This window comes from Phoxinus phoxinus, assembly GCF_949152265.1.
Source record: "Phoxinus phoxinus genome assembly, chromosome: 4".
Taxonomy (NCBI): Eukaryota; Metazoa; Chordata; class Actinopteri; order Cypriniformes; family Leuciscidae; genus Phoxinus; species Phoxinus phoxinus.
The window spans coordinates 41,401,904-41,416,843 of record NC_136879.1 but is presented as its reverse complement, the minus strand read 5'-3'; the positions used below and the strand labels follow the sequence as shown (position 1 = coordinate 41,416,843).

General features: G+C 38.6%; 1 protein-coding gene and 1 long non-coding RNA gene across 6 annotated transcripts in view; one reads left to right on the top strand and one right to left on the bottom strand.

Moving 5' to 3' along the window:
• LOC306997127 overlaps window positions 1-14,052 on the bottom strand; it is a 47,974-nt gene extending 33,922 nt beyond the window's left edge. The window contains exons 1-2 of the long non-coding RNA XR_013797268.1: window positions 12,945-14,052; window positions 1,953-2,044 (exon numbers count right to left, since the gene is read on the bottom strand). This is a non-coding gene — a long non-coding RNA (uncharacterized lncRNA). The remainder of the gene's footprint in view (window positions 1-1,952; window positions 2,045-12,944) is intronic.
• The window catches only part of gria4a (glutamate receptor, ionotropic, AMPA 4a), a 122,536-nt gene that overhangs the window by 38,595 nt on the left and 69,001 nt on the right, over window positions 1-14,940 (top strand). For all 5 annotated transcript variants that reach the window (XR_013797258.1, XM_079610151.1, XM_079610149.1 and 2 more), the window contains exons 5-9: window positions 3,222-3,275; window positions 4,677-4,835; window positions 7,988-8,155; window positions 10,379-10,483; window positions 10,619-10,726. Coding sequence is in view for 4 of the 5 variants with exons in the window: in XM_079610151.1 (XP_079466277.1) it covers window positions 3,222-3,275; window positions 4,677-4,835; window positions 7,988-8,155; window positions 10,379-10,483; window positions 10,619-10,726 (594 nt within the window). In the remaining variant the exon portion in view is untranslated. The remainder of the gene's footprint in view (window positions 1-3,221; window positions 3,276-4,676; window positions 4,836-7,987; window positions 8,156-10,378; window positions 10,484-10,618; window positions 10,727-14,940) is intronic.

The following is a 14,940-nucleotide window of genomic DNA, read 5'->3' as shown; positions in this document are numbered from 1 at the left end:
ATATTTGATAATACAGATAAAACACCGATATTTGAAAATACCATTAAAACACCGATATTTGAAAATACAGATAAAACACAGATAATTGATATTTGAAAATACAGATAAAACACAGATATTTGATATTTGAAAATACCGATAAAACACAGATATTTGATATTTGAAAATACAGATAAAACACAGATATTTGATATTTGAAAATACCGATAAAACACAGATATTTGATATTTGAAAATACCGATAAAACACAGATATTTGATATTTGAAAATACCGATAAAACACAGATATTTGAAAATACCATTAAAACACAGATATTTGAAAATACCGATAAAACACAGATATTTGATATTTGAAAATACCATTAAAACACAGATATTTGAAAATACCGATAAAACACAGATATTTGATATTTGAAAATACAGATAAAACACAGATATTTGAAAATACCGATAAAACACAGATATTTGATATTTGAAAATACCATTAAAACACAGATATTTGAAAATACCGATAAAACACAGATATTTGATATTTGAAAATACAGATAAAACACCGATATTTGATAATACAGATAAAACACAGATATTTGAAAATACCGATAAAACACAGATATTTGATATTTGAAAATACCGATAAAACACAGATATTTGATATTTGAAAATACCGATAAAACACAGATATTTGATATTTGAAAATACCGATAAAACACCGATATTTGATATTTGAAAATACCGATAAAACACCAATATTTGATAATACAGATAAAACACCGATATTTGAAAATACCATTAAAACACCGATATTTGAAAATACCGATAAAACACCAATATTTGATAATACAGATAAAACACAGATATTTGAAAATACAGATAAAACACAGATATTTGATAATACCGATAAAACACCGATATTTGATATTTGAAAATACCGATAAAACACGATATTTGAAAATACCATTAAAACACAGATATTTGAAAATACAGATAAAACACAGATATTTGAAAATACAGATAAAACACAGATATTTGATAATACCGATAAAACACCGATATTTGATATTTGAAAATACCGATAAAACACAGATATTTGAAAATACAGATAAAACACAGATATTTGAAAATACCATTAAAACACCGATATTTGAAAATACAGATAAAACACCGATATTTGATAATACCGATAAAACACCGATATTTGAAAATACCGATAAAACACCGATATTTGAAAGCTGATAACCGATATATTGGCCGATGAATCTAAATCCAAGTTTTTATATAATTTTTCAGAGCCTGATTACAAAAACAAAAGTCTCGCCATTAAAATCCACGTCCCAAACACACAATAATAATGTTCTCATTATAATTTTATGCAGCCGATATGACAGCTCATGTTGCACTTAACAGTATTTTCCTTTTTTTGAAGTGATTTCAATCATATTTCAAGCAATTTAAAACCATCATGTTGAACAGTGCGCATCTGAGGAGTCTCAGCTGAAGGAAATAATACATTATTAATCGGCTTTAATATATCGGCAAAATTTTCAGTCTGAAACTGATAACATTAAAAATTAACATATATCGGTCGATACCGATATATCGGGCATCCATATAAATTACAGTTCACAAAATATACAGGTTTGTTTTTTCAAACTAGAATAATTTTTCACAATATTACTGTCGTTTTTATCCTTTCTGGTCACAAGAGACTTCCTCGAAGAGCTTCTGATGGCTGGTGTACATTAAATGAGAGTGTGTATCAGCGGTAATGATGTTGGAGTCACAGTTCAGCTCTCGTGTGTCTGATCTGTGAACTCTGAGATTGCAGGGTGTGTTTGATTGTCGCACGGTCCGTCTGTTCCTCGGGCAGACCTCGGAAGGTGCCCATCTATCAGCCTGACAGTAGATTTGGCAAATACAACCAGACACACACACACACACACACACACACATACCGTCTCGCAGTTGGACATCGTCAGGTACAACATCAACAGAATGTTCTCTCTACACGAGCTGCCAGCGTGTTCCTCGAGCAGATGTTGTGGATCTGGCAACACACACACACACACACACACACACACACACACACACACACACACACACACACACACACACACACACACACACACACCTTATTTATTCAGCTTTCAGATGATATATACATCTTAATTTAAAACATTTGACCCATGTGACTGGTTTTGTGGTCCAGGGTCACATATTATAAATCTATAAAATTAAGTTACTTTATAATATTTCTTTCAGTCATTATAGTAATGTACTGTAAAATGAATTAATTATTGAATTTTATTCAAATGTTTGTTTATTTTTTTCTATTTTATCAATGTTTAAATATTTTTTAATCTGATTTAATCTATTTAACAGATTTATAACTTTTTATTTTTATCATTTTTATTTTAATCTAACTTATTGATTATATACATTAATATATAAAATTGTTTAGTCATTATAGTTATGTAGTCAAATTTATTATTTATTTAATTTTAATCAAATGTTTATTTTTGTTCAATTTTATCAAAATGTTTAGTTATTTTTTAATCTGGTTGAATCTATTTAACAGATTAATAACTATTATTTTTATTTTAAATCACATTTTTATTTTTAATCTATCTAACTTTAATTATACACATTTATTATATATATACTTTTTTTTTACTTCAAAAAAAAAATCCTGGACTTCTCTAAAACTCAAGCATTAATACACCAAAATGGACCACACACACACACACACACACACACACACACACACACACACACACACACACACACACACACACACACACACACACACACACACACACACACACACACACACACACACACACACACACACACACACACACACACACACACACACACACACTAATATCTGTCAGCTGTCATGAAATATATTTTAAACTTTCAAAGAAGGATTTGTCAGGTTAAAACTATGAATTTCTTAAAATTTGAACTCTTTTCAATTAGTCTTTTCCCTATTGTGATGAATAATAGTTATTTTTATTAGGGCGGGGCTTGATTTTGTCCGTGGGGAATTAACTTAGTTAAGTAGAGTTTACTTAATTCCATATGTGAAATTTACTCAAAAACTTGCCAAAGAAAAATTAAGTAGATTTTAATTATTATTTTTTTCAGTGTATTTACAATTCACTCACTCCTTATATTTCTCTCTCTCTTTCTCTTTCTCTCTCTCTCTCTCTCTCTCTCAGATTGTGAGTGTGGGGAAACATGTAAAAGGATACCACTACATCGTCGCTAACCTGGTGAGTCCTGGCACTGGTTTATCCAGCTGAGTGTGAGAGAGAGAGAGAGAGAGAGAGAGAGAGAGAAAGAGAGAGAAAGAGAGAGAGCGGCAGTGATGGAGCGCTCGAGGAAATGAACACATGTAGAGGACAGCGTGTCCTCTGGCCGTAATTCTCTGTGATGGAGCTGAGCTTTATTTTCCTGAATAAAACCCCAGTCTAGAATTACATGTTGGCACGTTTGTGCTCCAGATATTCCTCAAATCATGTGTGCTGTTACTTTAAGGGGAGACACCCCGGGTGAATAGGAAACAAACATTAACTAATAGATATCAGCATGAAACTTCCCCAGTTGATTACAGAGCTTAAGACAAATATCTTTTGTATTACAAGTTTTTAGAATATTGACGTTTAAATATGCAAATTAGGTATACTCTCATTAAATATGCGCTAATTTGCATATATTTTCAGAAGAGAAATCTGAACATTGGATAAAGCCAGATTCAAAATTCAAAATTCAGTTTTTTTGTATGTAAGTGCTGCTGAAGTGGAGATGTCCGGCTCAGAGAATCAGGAAACGGCCATTAAATATTGACATCAGCCAATGAGATTTCGCTTTTAGAGTTAAATGCCCCATTGTACTTTCACGATTGGTTGCTGATTGAAAAAAGGAAATTACCATATTTGGATCCGACAGCATTGTACAGGAGAGAGAGAGCTTTCTAACGGTGTGTGTGATGACGGGGTGCAGACAGCGATGTTAATAACGGCAACTTTTGTTGAATTTCGGAGAAATCTACAGACGCAAACAGACAAAGTTAGTAAAATAAAGACATAAATGTGTATTTTGGACTTTTTTTCACCACAAGTCTGAAAGAAGACATGTTATTGAAGACCCAAAATCTCAAATTTGACCAGTGAACCCCCCCGATGTGTTTGCCTGCCGTGTCTCACCTTAAGTGAGCAGATGCACAATTTTCACCTGCAAAATGTACACAGAATATCACAGAGACTTGAGGGCGCCTCTCTCTTTTTTTACTTTGTTTGTTAAGAAACCACATCCGCAACACCCTAGAAACAAGGTGTTGAGTTTTGCACATCTCACATGTTTTCTTTTTGGGTGATAAATTCCTCTGAAATGGTAGTTAGTCTCAGGGAATTTGCCGTCTTTTTCATTTTCGGAGACTCTGACTATGATGGACCGCTGAACCTGCACTTTGTTACGAGTGATTTATCGTTGCTTATTTGTGCTGTGCCTTAAAGTCTGTGTTGACATTTGTTAGTGTGTCAGCATGTGGGATATTAAGAAATGTTATAACTCACTCCGCCTCACATTCATCTGCCGTTTTCCATCTCCACCTTTTTCCAGTGAATCGGCTTCATTCGCCCTCTCTCTAATTTCCTCTCTCTCTCCCCTGACAGGGTTTTAAGGATATTTCTCTTGAGAGGTTTATGCACGGCGGGGCAAACGTAACCGGTTTCCAGTTGGTGGATTTCAGTAAACCAATGGTGATCAAACTAATGCAACGCTGGAATAAACTAGACCAGAGGGAGTATCCAGGATCTGAGAGCCCACCCAGGGTAAACGCAAATACATTCACAACATAATTAAACCCAAATGCAAACACCAATAAACCAGAATAACATTTGAGACTTAGGTAACAGCTCAAAGATTTGTGCTATAAACACTAATGTGTGTTTTGAAATCGTCATTCTTTGCGCAGCAAAACAGCAGGTTGCAAATCTGATGCTATAATACTGTCAGACACATGTGGCAGAACTCCAGTCACAGATGTTTAGCCAATCAGACTGTGACAGGGCACATTCTCCGCCAAGCTGTAGCCAATGAGAAGCTGCCCAGTGATATTTGAGTCAATTACGCCATGACAGACTGCAGCCGGTGCCACATTTTATCCCGTCTGTTGGGAAATGTGTGACATGAAGTCAATGTTTACATTGTTTTGATGCCCTAGTGAAATATAAATATAGCAAAAGGTATTTGAAATGCATTTATTTTATGCTAAGTATACTACAATTTACATATTAATGTGTTTAATATAAATACCTTGCAGTTGTACTTTTGGTATACATTAAGCAATTTAACTAATTTTGTACTTAATGCACTTTAGTTATAGTGCTGAGGTCCAACTAAAGATATACTTAAATATATTTGATTGTGCTAAAATTTAACTATTGCAAGTATACTTTAAAGGCACACCGTGGAACTTTTGACCTGAAGAGTTGAAGCATATGAGTTGTTTTAAATGATTCCTCAGGCCAATATACAGTGTTTGACACTATCAATGCTCCGATCGGGGCTGCCCTCTTGAAATACCGCCTATGTAAGTTTGGAGGAGACGGACCGTCTTTGGACAGGTCATGTGACCTGGAGAACGAATCACTTTACGACCGTCACGTGACCACAAGCTCTGATATGCTCAAGGAGCTAACGCTTTTGCTTCTATTCTTCCGCCTGCTCGACTCCTGGCCATGGCTGAGGCAAGGAAAAGTTTAAAACTGCTCCTGAGGAGGCAAAAAAGAGAAAACGCGAGAGGGATCGTGCTCGCGGAAAAACAAGAAGCTCTCTTGTTTCTCCCCGGCTCTCCCTCGTCGTCCTCCGCGTCCTCCTCCTGTTTCGGGAGGGGGACTCTGAAGATTATTCAAGGGGCGAAGAAAATGATGACTGAAAATAAAACATAATCATCGGCATAAAAGTGGATATATAATGTAATATTTACTGCGAAGTCGGGAATTCGTGAAACAAAACTGATATGTCAAAACCTACTGCCGTTTGTAGGCTTTAGTTTGTTTGTCCTTTTACACATTCATATATGTGTTTATTATTCGTGGCTTATATGATTTTATATACAAATGTCTATGTATTATTAGAGGCTTATATGATATTTTAGATTCAAATTCATAGTTTACTACAGGAAAAACACAAATAAGACGACGTAAGTCCTATCTAAAGATAAGATGACTCCAAAACCAACACAATAACAACTTAGTTTTAGGTACAAAACGTCTATAACCTGCTCCTGCCGATCGACTGTCCTGCACAGTTTATCTCCAACCCTAATCAAACACACCTGAAGCAAACAATCAACGTCTTCAGGATCGCTTGAAAATTAAAGTGATTAGAGTTGGAGATGAACTCAGCAGGACAGACAGGAGCAGGGTTGGGCACCCCTGCTCTATGCGACTTACCTGACCATTATTTTCTGTTCACTTTTGTGCAATTCATTTATTAAGTGGATGTCTTCTTTACTTTTGCGACAGTGCTGCTGCGGCGCTTGTGGCCTCTAGGGAAAGTTAAAGGTCTAGCGCCCCTAGTGGCCAAAAGTTCCGCGGTGTGCCTTTAAATATCTTGCATTTTAAGACACTATCCTTACTAATAGTGGTATTAAAACACATTTAGGCTAAATATTAAGACATTTGCATTGTGCAATAAAGAAGTACTCCCAAATAAAGTTGAATTACAATATTTATATCAGTAGCCCAAGTCTCAAGCGATATGTCAGTAAATATGTTAATAGGTTTGTATACTTATAGTATGAAGTTAACGTATTTTAAATACATTTTGGTATAGGTGTTTTTTCACTGGGATACCATTTTAATTTTCCAAGAGACAAATTCACAGCGTTGGGAGGAAGTGACATTTGCTTTTTTCCCAAGGAGCACATGTGCCCTGAAAAATGTAACATTTGAACAAAAAATTAAAAAAAATTGGCCACAATTAAATATATCTACACATACTATATATCTAAAATGTGAGGACCAAATGTGAGTGAAACGCTTGCAGCATCAAGCTTTTGCGGTACCACATAAAATGATTAGTTCTCCCTAACTGGAAAACAGTAAAATCTACTCATTAGGATGATTTTGTGCTGCATAACCTCACCTCATCGTGCTGTCCTCAGCTCAAAAAACTTAGCTTTTCCCCTCCGTTGAGAACACGGAGATCCTTCTCTACTCCTATTGATTAGCACTTCCATCCTGCAGTCCCTGCTATAAATTATCACAGAACATCAAACCAATCTTTACAGGTTTATTAGAGCCCACTATACAGGCAAGATCCTTGACTAGCTCCATCTCTTGAGCGCTCTTGATGTTCTGCATCTCACTCACTGACTCCCCCTTTAATGATTGTTGTTTGTTTCTGTCTTTCCCTCGATGTTAATTGGATGTTATTATGCCTCTGCTACAACCATAAATCTTCATTTCCGCTGATCAAGTTCATTCATAATGTCTTGTGTCAGTGCAGACGCGGCCGCTGAGGCTCGTTCTGTCTTATTGGGCAGGATTTACTCATGCAAATGCCCATGCTTTTGTATTTGTTTATGGAAATTAGAGATGAAAATCCATTTTTATTATTGGTGAGGTTGGTGAGGAAGAGAAAAACGATGAGATCCCTGCACTGCTTTCCCCAGCAATCTCTCTGAATCTTTACTGCTCTGTAGCAACAATCTGTACTGCTTTACAGCTAAATAGCTTTTCCAGTAACAAGTAGCGGCATCGCTACATTGCAGTTTTATGTCACATTGCATTACACACACAGCCTTACAAGCAAGCAGGCGGAGGCAATAATCAATGTGCTCACCTAGAATGCCCTCTCTGTTGCATTTACATCTACTTTAGGCACTACGACAGCTCAGCATTACATTTGATGTGTGACTGTAAACAGGAAGCATGGGTAATGTAGTGTGAATTAATACAGAAAATATCCCTTTTAGTACACATCATCATTGACGTATGATGGTGTGCTAGTGATGGCGGAGGCGTTTCGAAATCTGCGCAGACAGAAGATTGACATCTCTCGCAGAGGCAATGCTGGAGACTGCCTGGCCAACCCAGCTGCTCCCTGGAATCAGGGCATCGACATGGAACGAACTCTGAAACAGGTGAGAGCGGGTGGGATTGTGCAAGACAGATGAGAGCTGATGGGATGCTGTGAGCCAGGTGAGAGTGGGCGGGAATCTGTACGACGAGTGGGAGTGAGCATTACTGTACGACAGGTGTGAGTGGAGGGGAATCTGTACGACAGGTGGGAGTGGGCGCGACTCTGTTCGACAGGTGGGAGTGGGCGGGACTCTGTTCGACAGGTGGGAGTGGGCGGGACTCTGTTCGACAGGTGGGAGTGGGCGGGACTCTGTTCGACAGGTGGGAGTGGGCGGGACTCTGTTCGACAGGTGGGAGTGGGCGGGACTCTGTTCGACAGGTGGGAGTGGGCGGGACTCTGTTCGACAGGTGGGAGTGGGCGGGACTCTGTTCGACAGGTGGGAGTGGGCGGGACTCTGTTCGACAGGTGGGAGTGGGCGGGAATCTGTACGACAGGTGGGAGTGGGCGCGACTCTGTTCGACAGGTGGGAGTGGGCGGGACTCTGTTCGACAGGTGGGAGTGGGCGGGACTCTGTTCGACAGGTCGGAGTGGGCGGCAATCTGTACGACAGGTCGGAGTGGGCGGGACTCTGATCGACAGGTGGGAGTGGGCGGGACTCTGTTCGACAGGTGGGAGTGGGCGGGACTCTGTTCGACAGGTCGGAGTGGGCGGCAATCTGTACGACAGGTGGGAGTGGGCGGGACTCTGATCGCCAGGTGGGAGTGGGCGGGACTCTGTTCGACAGGTGGGAGTGGGCGGGACTCTGTTCGACAGGTGGGAGTGGGCGGGAATCTGTACGACAGGTGGGAGTGGGCGGGACTCTGTTCGACAGGTGGGAGTGGGCGGGACTTTGTACGACAGGTGGGAGTGGGCGGGACTCTGTTCGACAGGTGGGAGTGGGCGGGAATCTGTACGACAGGTGGGAGTGGGCGGGACTCTGTTCGACAGGTGGGAGTGGGCGGGACTCTGTTCGACAGGTGGGAGTGGGCGGGAATCTGTACGACAGGTGGGAGTGGGCGGGAATCTGTACGACAGGTGGGAGTGGGCGGGAATCTGTACGACAGGTGGGAGTGGGTGGGAATCTGTACGACAGGTGGAACTGGGCGGGACTCTGTTCGACAGGTGGGAGTGGGCGGGACTCTGTTCGACAGGTGGGAGTGGGCGGGACTCTGTTCGACAGGTGGGAGTGGGCGGCAATCTGTACGACAGGTGGGAGTGGGCGGGACTCTGTTCGACAGGTGGGAGTGGGTGGCAATCTGTACGACAGGTGGGAGTGGGCGGGACTCTGTACGACAGGTGGGAGTGGGCGGGACTCTGTTCGACAGGTGGGAGTGAGCGGGAATCTATACGACAGGTGGGAGTGGGCGGGACTCTATATCAATGGTGACAATGGCTGCATCCGAAATCGCATACTTCTTACTATAAAGTAGGCGGAAAACAGTATGTGACAAAAGTAGTATGTCCGAATTTACAGTACTCATGAGAGAGACGGCATAAGTACCTGGATGACCTTCATCCGGCGAGATTCTGAAATGTGCTATATGAATGTGGTACATCCAGATTACACTCATACTATATATAACAAACTATTGTAGCAGTTGTGAAGTAATTACTTATTCAAAATAAGTACCTACTCAAGAGAGTATGAGATTTTGTACGCAGCCACTGAATGGGATGCTGTCTGACAGGTAACAGTGGGCATGACTCTACGGGTGAGACTGGGCAGGATACTGTCTGAAAGGTGAGTGTGGGTGAGACTCTATAGGACAGGTGGGAGTGGGTGGGCTCTAAGACAGGTAAGACTGCAGGATGCTGTCTGAAATGTCAGTGTGGACAGGAGTCTGTACAACAGGTGGGAGTGGGAAGGACTCAACACAACGGGTGAGGCTGGGCAAGATGCTGTCCGACAGGTAAGACTGGACGGGTGCGGTAAATGACAGGTGAAAGTGAGGTAAGTGTGGGCGGGAGTATACACAGGTGGGAGTGGGCGGGGCTTTCCCTGAAAGGTGAGAGTGGGCGGGACTCTGTATGACAGAGAGGACTTGGCGCAACTTCATGGGGGCTTTAAAACTGCAAGATGCAAAGGATGTTGCATAAATTAGCTATCAAAGTCTGACACTACTTTTAACTCATCTTAAATAGCTATAAATTATACTTTTTTGTTTCATGCTTACCAAAAGTGATGTGTATAACTTTCTTACTAATACTTCTTTGTGTGTGTTTGTGTTTGTGTGTGCGTGTAAAGGTAAGAATCCATGGTCTCACTGGGAATATCCAGTTTGATCATTATGGACGCAGAGTCAACTACACCATGGACGTCTTTGAGCTAAAGAGTAACGGGCCCCGCAAGGTCAGACACACAACACACTTTCATGCATTTAGACACACACACAAGCAACATTGATACAGATACACACCGTAAATTCACCCAGAAGCCCACACACACACACACTGGATTGATTTCCCTGTCGTCTATCATCTGCAGATCGGTTACTGGAACGATCTGGATAAATTGGTTTTGGTCCAGAATGAGCTCTCGATGGGCAACGACTCCGCTATGGAGAACAGGACGGTTATCGTCACGACTATAATGGTAATGTACTCACAACCACCAACATCTGCAGTCTTACACACATAGCGCCATCTAGAGGGAGCGGGACATATTCCATCAGTTCAACATACTTGAATAAAACTTTGCTTGTATTGTATTGGTGAGAGGAACAAGGAAAGAAAGCGAGCCAGTGAAAGAGAGAAGGAGAGAGTGATGGTGCAATAGTTCATGTATCATGTTAAACTCATCAGTTCTGCCATAGATAAGGGAACAAGGGGGTTAACACTGAAGAAAGAAGTTTACAAATGAGTAGGTTGATGTTTTAATTCCCCTTAAAAATGCGCCACAGTTACCATAGACTCCAACAAATCACCATAGTTATTTAGGAAAGGTCCTACTAGCTGACTAAAAACATCTTGATTTTGGTCAGCGGTGTCACACCTACCGACTGTTTTTGCTGAAACGTCGAAAGTCTGTCACATTCAGTGATTAATAATGGATGAGATGACAGACTGAAAGACTGCCTCTGACATTTCCATCCTATTCTGTCACGGATTGCTGAAATACGAACAGCAAGCAATTATAAGAGAATGAATGTATATACGAATATTCAGATGCGCTATGTGACTTTGCATTCGTTGTGAATTCTTAAGCCTGAGAACATTTACATTTACATTAGGTAGACGCTTTTACCCAAAGGAACTTGCATTGCATTCATGCATTCTCTGTGCAACGGAGCCCATGACCTTGACTCTACTGTTGTAAGCTACAGGAATGCCATAACACGCACAGAGGACGCTCGCTGGTCACTGCCAAGACCAGGAGAGCCGCCCACGTACAGGCTCAGATTATCTCAAACTAGCTAAAAGTTGCTTCAAAGTCAGGGGTATTAACAAAAAAAAGTTGAGTTGCTATCTGACCTCTGATTCTCCAATAGAGAATCTTCTACAGTTTGAAGCTCAAAGCTAAAAAACGATTAGAAAGACACCAGTATTAAAGCCCTAAAAATTCAGAGCCTTTTAGCAGTTGAAATTAGACAAACTCCAACCGTTCATATTTTAGAAAAGATGCATCTGAACAAATAAATTATTGTTTGAAATTTAGCAATTCCGATTTTCCGATTCAAATATGAAAAAAAAAAGAAGTCAAAAATTTAGATACCAAACATATTTATTCTGGCTTTTTGCTAAACTTAGCTTAGTACTATGAACAAAAATCTGCAGGCTAAAGAACTAACTAATACTTTAATTAAATCATTTCAAACATTAATTAAGACAAGTAAACAGTCAGCAATACAATAAGAACAAATAAGTAAATTAGCAATAGCACAAATCAATACAACTGAACAAAGTTCAGAAATTGACATCAAATAAAAGTAAAATCAAGTAAAATAGATTAATGCTTATTAAAAAAGTTACATAAGTTATTCAGTAAAGACCAGTGAGTGTTTTTCTGTTTCTTCTGTTCTTTGATTAACAGTAACGACACAGACGCCAGCAGGTTTATTAGGCTACTGTCACTTTAAGAGCTGCACGGATACAATATACGGTTACACATGTGATTACTTTCTCAACTGTTTACATTCACTTCAGACATAACTGACTGTGTTTATGAGGATATTTTGGCATCGTTTTGTGTGTACTTCTCCATTCAAGCACAAGAAGAGTCAATTCAAGTTTTCTTTCGCGTCTTCTTTGGCTTTAAAACCACATTAAAATGTGCACAGACAGACATCGATAAGTGGAATCGAAATTTTAATTTTATAACAAGTATCCAATTCCAGAACTGGAATCGATTTTTTTGATTCCCAACCCTATTTTCAGTCACTGTTTTTAATGAAAATCTCAACATTAGAATTTAAAAGAAAATAGAACATAAGAAAAAATATGCAATTTCTTATCTTAATGTTTCTTTTTTTATGCTAAGCTTTAATTGTCAATCTTTTAAGTCACTGTTTAAAAAAAAAAAACTTTTTTGCAAATATCAACATTAGAATTAAAAGAAGGTAGAACATAAGAAATACAAATATTAATAAACAGAGCAAATCCAATCCAAAAGCAGTGCATGTTTTCCCCTCTTTTTTTTAGTGTTAAGCTTTACTATTTTAATGTCATTATTGTTTTTTATGTCTATTTTTCTCAAATAGAATTCAGAATTTTAAGTGCTCTAAAAGAATGTTGGTATTTTGGCGGGAACTATGGTTACTGTGGTGAATTCTGTAAGGGTTTAAATAGGGAATAAGAGCGCTAGAGAATTATACCTTAGCAGGCTCCTCCTCTCTCTCTCTCTCTCTCTCTTTCTCCTTTTCTCTCTTTTCTTTTCTGCCGTGCGCTTTTTAAGGCGATGGAGAATTTTACGTCTGCAGGATCGTCATCGTTTCCATCACTGCTAAAGAATCCGCTGTTCAGACACTGAGCAGAGAGAAGAGGACGAGACAGCCGTGAGACATCAGAGATAGTGCATGACTCAGCGGTTTTCACACACTCCTTCAGCTGGGACTGCAGCGTTAAACACTCACTAACATTCATCCCACGTACCCGAGGTGCAAGGCTAAGGGTGTAAAAAGCAGCTTTGTGGGTATTTCGTTTTGTCTTTTTGTGACTGCTTGCCCTTGCTTTATGAATTACACAGTTGCCATTTAAAGGCTTCATGAAATCGCAACTGACCCAAGTTACTTTCTTAACAAGTGTCCCTGCTCTCATTGTGCATGATGCTATATATAAAAGAAAAATCTGTTTTTATAATCTTTAAATGTAAGAATTTCCCTCTGCAACCACTTTCTTGCTAAAAAAAAGGTCACATGGGCATTGATACAAACCAATAATACACTATAATTTTTTGTTATTTTAAAAATAATGGGTTGTTTTAACCCAATTTTGGGTCAAATATGGACAAACCCAAACGTTGGATAAAAAATGCAATTAAAAAATTTAACCCAATGGCTGCGTTTGTCCATATTTGACCCAACAATTAGTGATGCACCGATATGAACATTTTGTCTGAGACCGATAACCGATATTTCCTTATATTTGAGAACCGATAGATTGGACTATAAATCAAAATGGAAATTGTTATAATTTTAGAGAGCCTGATTACAAAAACAAAAGTGTCACCATTAAAAGAAGCCATGTCTCAAGCACATGCGGTCATTATAATGTAATGCAGCCGATATGAGAGACGTCGCTGCATGTGTTGCACTGAACCGGATTTCAATCATATTTCAAGCAATTCAAAATCATCATGACGAACAATGCGCATCTGAAGTGTCTCAGCTGAAGGAAATAATACATTATTTAATATTTATCGGATATATATCGCCCTAATTTACTTAATAGGCCGATAACGATAACATAAAAAAATATTTTGTATGAAATATCTGCCGATACCGATATATCATGCATTCCTAATAGCAATGATCCAATAAAATCATTCATTATTTCCAATATTTAATATTACAGATGCATATAAAACCATACATATTATTTTTTTTTTTAAATAAACGCTGTCACAATTTAGTGCACGTTATTCTAAAGAAAAATTAAAAATGTAATAGCTTGACTGACTTTCCTGCTGGCATAACCATAGTCGCATGGGTGGAAAAAAAACAATATTAACCAATAATATCATAGCAAACGATTCAATCAAACCCTAAAACATTAAATATTATTGTTCACTCTAAAATGATGGAGCATTGTGGCACTTTATGTTGCCTTTAAATGTCCTGAGAAACAGAGGATTGTGTTCACGGAGACTCGAGGATGATCTTCATCACACTGTGCTCATTTTACCATCTCTGATATTATATTATAGTTTTAAGTCATTTATTTACCATTTTTATTTGTTCATTTTAATATTTTAGTTGCGTTTTTGTCATTTATAATAGTTTTCTTTTTGTAAATGCCTATATAGTGCTTATCATTTGTTATTTAATTGTAGTTTTGGTTATTTTAGTACATAAGTTAAAATAAAAGAAAATGAGAAATGATACCTAGGCAACTAGATGAAATAAAACAAGCTTAAGTTTGAAATATGTTATTTTATTTCTTTTTTTTTAATGGTTTTAGTTGTAGTTAATGATAATAAGTTTTCAGTTCATATGACAATGATATGATCCCCTAACAAAATTGCCCTGACACTTCATGTCTCTGGATCACACATCATTCAACATTGAATCGACACTGAATGTTAAGCCTCATTTACACTGCAGGTCTTGATGCACAATCGACTATATCCGGTTTTCTTTGACGGCCAGCTAA